The sequence below is a fragment of the Cynara cardunculus genome, assembly GCF_001531365.2.
Source record: "Cynara cardunculus var. scolymus isolate 2C chromosome LG 2, CcrdV1, whole genome shotgun sequence".
In the NCBI taxonomy this organism is placed as follows: domain Eukaryota; kingdom Viridiplantae; phylum Streptophyta; class Magnoliopsida; order Asterales; family Asteraceae; genus Cynara; species Cynara cardunculus.
Window position 1 is genome coordinate 61,992,347 of NC_037529.1, and position 9,927 is coordinate 62,002,273.

Consider the following 9,927-nt stretch of genomic DNA (forward strand, 5'->3'; position numbering starts at 1 on the left):
TCGGGGGATACTATACCCGGCCCCGGCCCCAACCCCGGTTTGCCTCAACCGGGGATCCCCGGCCCCGGCCCCGGTACCCGGTTTAGCGGGGAATCCCCGTCCCCGTCCGGGTCGGGTGAACCGGGTTCCCCACCGGGTCGGGGCAAATCACCATCCCTAGATGACGACTCTTACCAAGATAACATAAAAGACCCTTATATTATGTTGTTTTGATGACTGAGAATATTACTCGATGAAGTAAATGAGGTTGATGATTCTTTCCCAGTAAACTATTACCCAACTGTTGTCCAATGAATTTTTCGGAGCAAGTGCACCATTAAAGTGGATAAAGGCCCGCAAAGGCACAGTTTGACCAGAGGAAAAGCCAACATGGTCTTGCCCAGAGAAAAAAATCAATTATGTTGATTTGATACAACACATTTTATTCTCAAATAGAATCGATCTTGATTTTTTGAGCAAGACACAAGACTACGTCTTATACTCGACGTGTTTTTGGCCGAATTCCACTATTACGGGGGGTGGGGGTGGTTTTTTGGTTGATTTCATAATGGACAGCAGATGCAACAACAAAATATAATTTTACCAATTTCTTACATAAACATGGCTGACAACATTATATAACGATGAATAATAACTGATTTTTCAAGTATTATAAAAAAGATTTAAAATAAAAACTAGTATTAACTATAAAAGTAAGACGAGGACTATTATAAATAAGTTTTAAGTTCAATACTTCTAGTTTTCGTTGCATTTTTTTTAAGAACTGAAACATAAAATGTGAAAAACTAGAATTTTGATTTAAGCAAAGAATCAAATCGATGAACTCAAGAAAACAAGTAGTGCTCTGACCGTCCCAGATGTTTCATATTTCTGTTACAAACCTGGTTTAAAAAATATAAGAGCATCCTTCAAAATTAAGCAGTGACATCGTGACAGCCAGTTGGTTTTTTCCATTATGACGTGATGATTGAACTAGGGGTGCTCATGGGTTGGGTTGATTGGGTTGAAGACATTTGATTAACCCAACCCAATGTTTACGGTTTGAAAAATCTTAATCCAACCCAACCCAAACGAAAGTGCAACCCAACCCAACCCAACCCAAACCGTACGGGTTGGTCGGGTTAGTTGAGTTGATACTTTGTTACATTAAAATATTCTTCTAACCTTGAATTTTATTTCTCTCCTCATAATTTATTTTTCATCATCAACCATTTGATACAATTTATCCATACTTCTTATGTATATCATATTCAATTAATTTTCTCAATTTACGTATATATGTTTACAATTACTGAACATATATACGAATGAGTTATATAGAGATGTGAATMGATTGAAAAGATGTGTATATGAAGAGCGTACTTGATAGTGTTATTGTTTAATGCATACATTAATAGAAATTTAACAATCATATTAAATCCAAGAAATAAAAGGATATCGGGTTCATCGGGTTTGGTTGAATTCAAATAATAGTAACCCAATATCAACCCAACACCTACGGTTTGAAAATTTTACAACTCGTTTAGACATCGGGTTGCTTCGGGTTTAGTTATTTCGCGTTGAGATGGGTTGGGTTGGTCGGGTTCGTCAAATTTCTTATGAAAAAAACTAATCTGATCTTTTATTTTTAAATTGTCCTAAGAAATTGTTAAGACTCCTAAAAAAAAAGTGATATGAACTTATTGTAACACTTTTACATAAAAATTAGAATGTATCCTTTTTTGTTCCTATAATACAAGTTATTATTTTATTTTTGAAATGTCCTAAAAAGTTATTAAGACACCCAAAAGTTTTCTATAAAGTTATTGTAACACTTTTATATATGATACACAATTGTTTGGTTCCATAAATTTAAGTCATATATAACAGTTTATTAGGACATTTAAACATTACATAAACCCATTTCGTTGCAGTGTCTCCCAATTATTTTTCATTTTTTTTTATCAACTCAGAATTATATATGTATCCTTTATTCTTTTAATTTTTCTTTCCTTGTTATCGTTTTTAAGTCATATAAATAAAGTTTGTAATCAATACATCTGCAACCATTGGTTTGCTAATATCAACATTTTTCGTTAACGATTATTGTTTTTTTAACCGACAACGTAAACATTTTCAAAAAGAAATTTCCAAGCTTATTAATTAATCTCACCGATTAAAAGCGAAACAAAATTTAAATTTGCAAACAAATAATACAAGAGCCATTTAATCTTTTTAATTACTTTTAATTTTTAATTAGAATTAAATCATCAACAATATCCCATAACACTAATTTATTCTTTAAAAAAACTTTAATTTGGAATTTGAATTTGTTAAGACCACATAAGTATGATTTATATATATGAAGTTGGTATCGAATAATATATTTATATTCTCCAATGATTGTATAATCATAAAATCTATATATATATATATATATATATATATATATATAAAGGTGAGTTATTATGCAACCATTTATATTTGTACAACTAAAACAATTCAATCTCAACCATTTATTTAGTATGATGAATATGTGATTTCATAAAAGTTTGATTGTTTTTTAATATAAAGTATTGATCATAATTAATGAACATTAATCATCTTTCATAAATATTCAAATCATAATAAATAAACTCTCATCATTTTCATAAATATCTTAATTGATTGGGTTGCATTAGCTGTATAAATGTGATGTGTTGCATTTGAAACATCCTCTCTATATATATTATTAAATAGCAGGTGTTTTCTAAATCAATTTTTTATAATTTGATACATTAATTTTGATATTTGTAGAAAGAACACATTAAAATATATGCATATTATTGGCTTTAAAAACTTAATTAGGTGTGAGAGATGGGGAGGTGGCAACCACTAATCAAATATATTTATTTTATGTCTAATAAAATCCAATTATTTATCAAATAAAATCAAAATTTTGATCCTCAAATTAAATTTCATAAATTGTTGCACAAGTATCATATTATTAAGGTTATCTTCTTAATATTTTACTTGTTTTTGTAATATATTAGACTTAAACTTTGTATATCTTAAAACACCATATGTATTTTTTTTTAAATTCATATATAAAATATGCCGACAATAATTTGCGGTTACCAGGTAAGAGTCATCACTCTTACTTACTAGGTAAGACTTTTGGTTCTTATCATCGCTCTTACCGGATAAAATTCTCAATCTTTATCATGTTCATCCGATAAGGTAAAATGATCTGATAAGCACTTACCGGGTAAATATTTAGTAAACGGCCCCTTAGTTTCATCTATCCAAACGATAGTTGATCGGTAACGAAAGAAAATTCTAATTGATTGAACTGAATTTTATTTATTTATCTTAAATTTAAAATAAATTAAACTGTTGGATTTAAATTAATTAATATTATATTAAAATATTTACAGTAATTTAAAACATGAAATTGATTGAACCAGTAGGATTGACGTTGATTGGCTCAATATTATACAAGTAAAACATGTACATAGTTTGGTTTACTTAAATCCTAGATAATTAACCAGCAAATAATTGATATATATATACAGTTTCACAAATTAAAAATCAAATCAAATAAAACGAAACAATTTTTTCTAAACGTACACGTTAAAGCCAATTCATATGCACCTCGACTACTCTGTTGGGTGCAGAAGAATTAGTGACGGATATTTCCCGTTGCAAATATCCATCACTGATACTTTGTTTTCTAGTAGTGCCACCGCCTTTGAAAGCATTCGAATAGATAAACATTATCAAATACTGAATCCTACAATTACAGATTACAAAGGTTATTTTGGGAATTTTACATGTCTAGGGATGTGTTGGAATCCAATAATTGGTTGTAAAAATTGAATGACTTTATGACCTAAAAGTATTGAAAAAAAACAGGAAATGGATTGGAATTTAGAGATGCATTCATTCACAGGGAAAGAATCATTTCTTTGTCGTTTTCCTCATAAATGTCAAACCCTCAATACCAACTTCCATCGACTTAAATAAAACCATTGACCAAATACGTTTGTTTTTAAATGTGTTACAAAATAATAAAATAAAAATATTGATTTTAAATTTCGACATATAACAATTATTGTTTGTTTTATAGTAAGCTTTACGGTCTTAATGGAGCAGTCGAATAGAAAAGTCGGTGTTCACATAAGTTATGTAAACAATAAATGTATACGATGCCGTTTTGGTAATAAAATGACAAATTGATGTTGACGCGTTATAAATTGATGACGGTGTTGACGTTGAAAACAATAATAAGTTTTGCTAAAGGCACTGTTTGGCAAAATAAGCTAGCTTATTTTATATGTGTACGTTTGGATTCACATAAGCTGTCCATTTTTTGCTTGAATCATGCCATCAAGTGGTGTCTGATTGGTTTGAACTTGGCTCCAAAGGTCAAAAGTGTCTGGAGGTACTAGGTTCAAATCCAAAAAGGAACAAAAATCCCTCTGTGGCCACGGAGATTCAAATGCGGTGACTCCGGGCTACCGCAAAGCAGGTGGTTGTCGTGGAATTAGTCGGCTCGCATAGCGGGTTAGATATCCAGGTTAATAAAAAAAAAAACTTCTTCAACTGTTGATGTCGCTGACCCCTTTACCACATCATGGGGGGTAAAGCGCCTTCATCATGTCAAGCTTTAGAAGGAAAAGCTACTTTCGTGCGGTCTCTTTTTTTTCCCCTTGTGGCCACGGAGATTCAAATGCGGTGACTTCGGACTACCTGTAAACCAGGTGGTTGCCTTGGGATTAGTCGGCTCGCATAGCGGGTTAGATATCCAGGTTAATAAAAAAAAACTTCTTCAACTGTTGATGTCGCTGACCCCTTTACCACATCATGGGGGTAAAGCGCCTTCATCATGTCAAGCTTCAGGAGGAAAGCTGCTTTCGTGCGGTCTCTTTCTTTTTCCCCCTTTTTTAGTCTATCTAGGTGCTTGCTGGCGAGTGTTCCCTCTGGCTCGTTTTGCTTGGATATCCTTTCTTGTGCTTGTCCTTAGAGTAGGGTGAAAGAAAGTCAATACGAGATTTGCATTGAAAATTAGAAGAATCCAAGGCTCTAGTCTAATTGAAGACTTTAAGGCCAGTTGCATACTTGCTAGAAACGAATTCGACCATTCCGTGAAGAGAGGTTTGATGCTTCTGAATCCATTTATTGATTCAATTTCAAAGATGGAGGAAGTGTTTACCTCTCTTTCCCTTGCTTTGCTCCCGTTTACCGCTCACCATTTTCTAGTAGTTCTTGCGAACGCTCTAATTGAAATGCTACTTGGAGTAGTGTTATGTTTGTTTATTGTCGGGTTTTTTCAATTATAACCTTCATTAATATTAATTATAAATAAATATTAATAAAAGTTTAATATTAATTAATATAAATTAATTATTAACCTTGAATCAAATTTGGGCTTATGGGGGAATGGGTTCATTATCTATACTATATTATAAAACATTTGACAAAAACTCTTAAAAGCCACTTTTTATGCGTAAAGTACTGTTTAATAATGTATATTATTTAAAACTCAAGATTACAAGTAGATTATGCGTAAGTACAACTTATTAAAGCTCCATATCTAAATTCGTGTAACTAACGGTAGATAAACATAATCCAAAACATAATAAACATCTTATTTTAAATATATAAAATTTAAAATATAATTAGGATAATAATTGAGTTCTAACAAAATCTTTAATTATTATCTTTATAAATATTATATTATTAAACCAAAAATAAAGTACTTCCTTATTAAACTTAAATTAAGTTATAATAAAAAATTAAATTAAAAAATTTATTTAAAAAATAAAACTTCTAACTAGTTGATGTGATACTAATATTGATATATATTTTTTTCAAATTTTTATGATATGTTCAAATTTATATTTTATTCAAAAATAAAAAATCATTATTATTTTCTTAAAAACACATAAAATTGTATTATAACATCGACAGAGACAAAAAATAAAATAGAACATTAAAATCGAGATGTATCTCGCTGTATTGTGCGAGTATTCTTTTAGTATTATATAAAACCAAACAATTTATTTTATTTTCATTCTTGTTGATAACTGCCTAATATCTCTAACCAAACTTCTCATAATACTTGTAAATCATTCATAAAAGGTGCTAACATATGGCCATAAACTAACTCATTTTTTGAGTTTATTGAAAGAGACAAGTTTGTTAAGCTAAAAATACGTACTTCAATTGCTTAATTGGGGTTTTTTTTTTTTTCTTTCATTTTTCCAGTTTTGACACCGTTATGTTACATAAATATTCATTGCATTTTTCTTTTAAGCCATTTTAATTATGAATTGTCATCTAGTTTCTTCGATTCACATATGTGATTAACTTACAAGATAACAACTAATTTTTCAGCTAACAACAAGATTATCAACTGCTTTGCTAAACATAACTGTGGACTTCCGATTTGAGAATCTCACTACAGATTAACATTATGCAGTGATTGATGATTGTCTACTCTTTCAAGTAATAGCTTTTCATGACCGACACCTCATAACCGAAGTCTATCATACAGAAAACGAAATAAAGAATGTCATATTCAGAATCCACGTAAGATAATACTTTTTCGATCCCAAAAATAATTACATAACATAGGAAACCATTAATTCAAAAAGAAATTATGATCAAAATGTTATTCATTACCATAAATCAAAGCTTTTACAAACATACAACATAAGAAAAGAGCCCAGAAAGAGGCCTCTAAAACATTGATCACCAAACACACAGTGACTGATACAAAGTTCTGGTTGTTCATCCACCTTCAAAAACCCCATTTCAAGTCAATGGGAAAAGGGAAAAAGTTAACAGAAAAAATGCCTCACAAAAGCCATGGAAGGCTGCTACTTTACCATAGGAGGGTAGTTAACATGGTCAACAAGTCAACCATGAAAAAAGATTGGAAAAAACCCTCCTGCAAAATGAACCCCCAAAGCAAACAAGTTTCTAAGGCATGTGGATGGTTAAAAGTGTGGTGAACACCAGGCCTTGGTTACCAGAATACAGCATTTTTGGCGAAAAAAGGTTGAAGAACAAACAGAAGTGTCACATAAACCGTTTGAGGGCGGCACGTAGATTCTTGACAAGATCCTTCATTTTCATGGTGGATTCTTGATCCATCTGAAAGAAATACAAAATGGGTATTGATTAAATTGTAGAAAAACATGATCTTGAAATGTAAAGATTAGGAATCGATGAGTTTCACGGATGAAAAAAGCATTCTTTTTTTACCTGGGCGATAACGGTTATATCGAGTGCATAACTAGCAAAGGTCATGGTGGTGCTATTGATGATGGATAGGTGGAGTTTTTCAATTTCAGCCAGTGTTTCTTCCACAACACCTGCCTTTTTCTCACAGTGAATTCTGATTAGGACATCCTTGCCGGAAAATCTTGCCTCCACTTCCGGTAGTTGCTCATGAACTGGTCTGCCGGAAAAGTTCTCATCCGATGAAGAGATTTCACCACCATCAGCTAACACCTCATATCTTTTCACAAAAACCACCGACTCTACGTTTGATCTCTTCTTGGTCTGTTCCTCAAGTGTCTTCACTTTTTCTTGGAGGTTTTTCAAGTACTTGATTGCATCTCCAAGAACAGAGGCCTTATCCATCTATAAATAGTAATATAATATCGTATAATAAGAGAAAGCTCGATCATATCGAACGTAAAAGATTCATAAAGAATTCCGAAAAAAAGGTCACCTTTTTAAGGCCAGGGACTAGAGCCGAGAGGGCTATGAACCTCTGGCTGAGTTTCTCTCTTCTCTTTCTTTCAGCCAAGATATGGTCTTGAGGTGTAGTGACTCTAGGGGTAGTGCTGGTGGCTATCATTTTTGCACCACCACCGCTGCCGCCACCACCGCCGCCATGGTGGTTTTGGTTGTTAAACTGAAGATGGGATGATGGGAAGGTGTCACAATTGAAGCCAATTGTGGTCTTGGAAGATACAGTGCCTTCCTCTTTGGGCTTCACATAATGTAGGTTCTGATTCATGATGGATTGATCAGAGCTGATGCATGAATTCCAACTGCTGGTTTTGAGCTGTTTAGTTGGTCTTGGAGATGGTTCCATAACAGGTTTATGATGGTCAAACACAGGCGCATGAGCATAGAGATAATGGGTGTTTTCTCCAAATGCAGCTGCATCCGTGGCCATGGAAGTGAGTTGATCATCAAAGGAGTTGAATGGCCACTGGGAAGTGAAACAGGGGTCCTCAATTCCTGACAATTCTGCAAATCCTCTGAATTGCGAAATCTCCATAAAAGTTTTTGGGGATGAAAAAAGGATTGAGCGAGGACCCCTGATCAAAAATTGGACCAAATCCACTCTTTTTGTGACAATTCAACAAACAGTTGGTACCCAAACTGATGAAACAAACAACAAACAAGAAAAACCCTGCAAATAGGAAAAAAAAAATCCACAGTAGATATTAGACTACGAAGAATTTCCAAGATTCGACAGAAATTTCTAATGCCCAGATCAAGAAATCACGTGAAAGTTTGAGAAATTGCGAAAGGTGTCTACCTTTTGGTTACGAAGAAGAGAGATTTTGTTGTCCTTTCTGTAATCGCAATGTTCTGGAGAGATTGAGAGGGATTTTATAAGTGCAGATTGATGCCATTGATGGGCCCACTCCCTCTGTTTCCCTCTTTACGTCGGTCGGTGATGTGAACTGGAGATGGCCGCCTGAATATTATAAACAAAGATCTCTAATAGACGACCATTTGAACCAGAAGAAATGGTAATCAGCACACAATTGGCTGTCTGATTTACCTTTTCATATTTACCCCAATTCAGTTCAACCACTCACAAACATCTTCATACTCCGACAAATCAACTTACATCAAATGTCATCCCCTCTTCTTTTCCAACCAATCAATTTTTAGCACGTAATTGTTTTTTATCCATATATTTTTTATTTAATTCATTTATAAAGTAGATTCAAATAAAAAATAATAATTACGAATGATTCATACAATGTGGTGTTGATGGATTGAGTTGATCGGGTTGAAAACATTTGAATAACTCGATCCAATGTTTGCGGTTTGAAAAATCTTAATCCAACCCAACTCAAACCAAAGTGCAACCCATCCCAACCCAGACTGTACGGGTTGGTCGGGTTAGTCAAGTTGGTCGAGTTGATACTTTGGTACATTAAGATATTCTTCTAACCTGGAATCTATTATTTCTCTATTCATAATTTCTTTTTCATCACCAATCATTTGATACAACTTATTCATACTTCTTACTATATCATATTCAATTAATTTTTTCAATTTACGTATATATGTTCACAGTTACTGAACATATATATGAATGAGTTATATAGAGATGTGGATAAATTGAAAATATGTGTATATGAAGAGCGTACATGATAGTGTAATTGTCTCATGTATATATTAATATAAATTCAACAATCATATTAAATCCAAAAAATAAAAAGATATCGGGCTCATCAGGTTGGGTTGGGTTCAAACAATAGTAACCGAATATCAACACAATACCTGCAGTTTAAAAATTTTACAACTCGATTAGACATCGGGTTGCTTCGAGTTGAGTTATTTTGCGTTGGGTTTGGTTGGTCGGGTTGTTGAGTATCCCTTCATATGTGAATAATCGGTAAAAAAATGATGGATATACATATACAATATCATATGAGAATAGTTGATAAAAGGTATATAATCTAACATGCATTCACATACGCATCTTCATCCTGATATACTAATGATTCACATATGAATAATTTATCAGTACGCTATTAATTTTTTTTATCCATTTTATTTGAACTTTCACCTTTATTTGTATTCACTGTCTATATAAAGTGAGAATTATGTCAAAAGTCGATTGATATTTAACACATAGCGATATAAAGTTTGGAAACATTTAATATATAAAAATTACATGATTTACGATAAAACCTTTACTTC

General features: G+C 32.6%; 1 protein-coding gene across 1 annotated transcript; it reads right to left on the reverse strand.

The window, feature by feature from the left end:
- Nucleotides 1–6,608: 6,608 nt before the first annotated feature.
- LOC112508210 (transcription factor bHLH18-like) lies at nt 6,609–8,652 on the reverse strand. Its single transcript, XM_025112998.1, has 4 exons — nt 8,525–8,652; nt 7,703–8,395; nt 7,231–7,611; nt 6,609–7,119 (listed from the first exon to the last, which is right to left on the reverse strand). The coding sequence occupies exons 2-4, from the start codon at nt 8,258–8,260 to the stop codon at nt 7,045–7,047; spliced, it is 1,014 nt and encodes a 337-aa protein (XP_024968766.1). The 5' UTR covers nt 8,261–8,395; nt 8,525–8,652; the 3' UTR covers nt 6,609–7,044.
- Between the last annotated feature and the right edge of the window lie 1,275 nt (nt 8,653–9,927).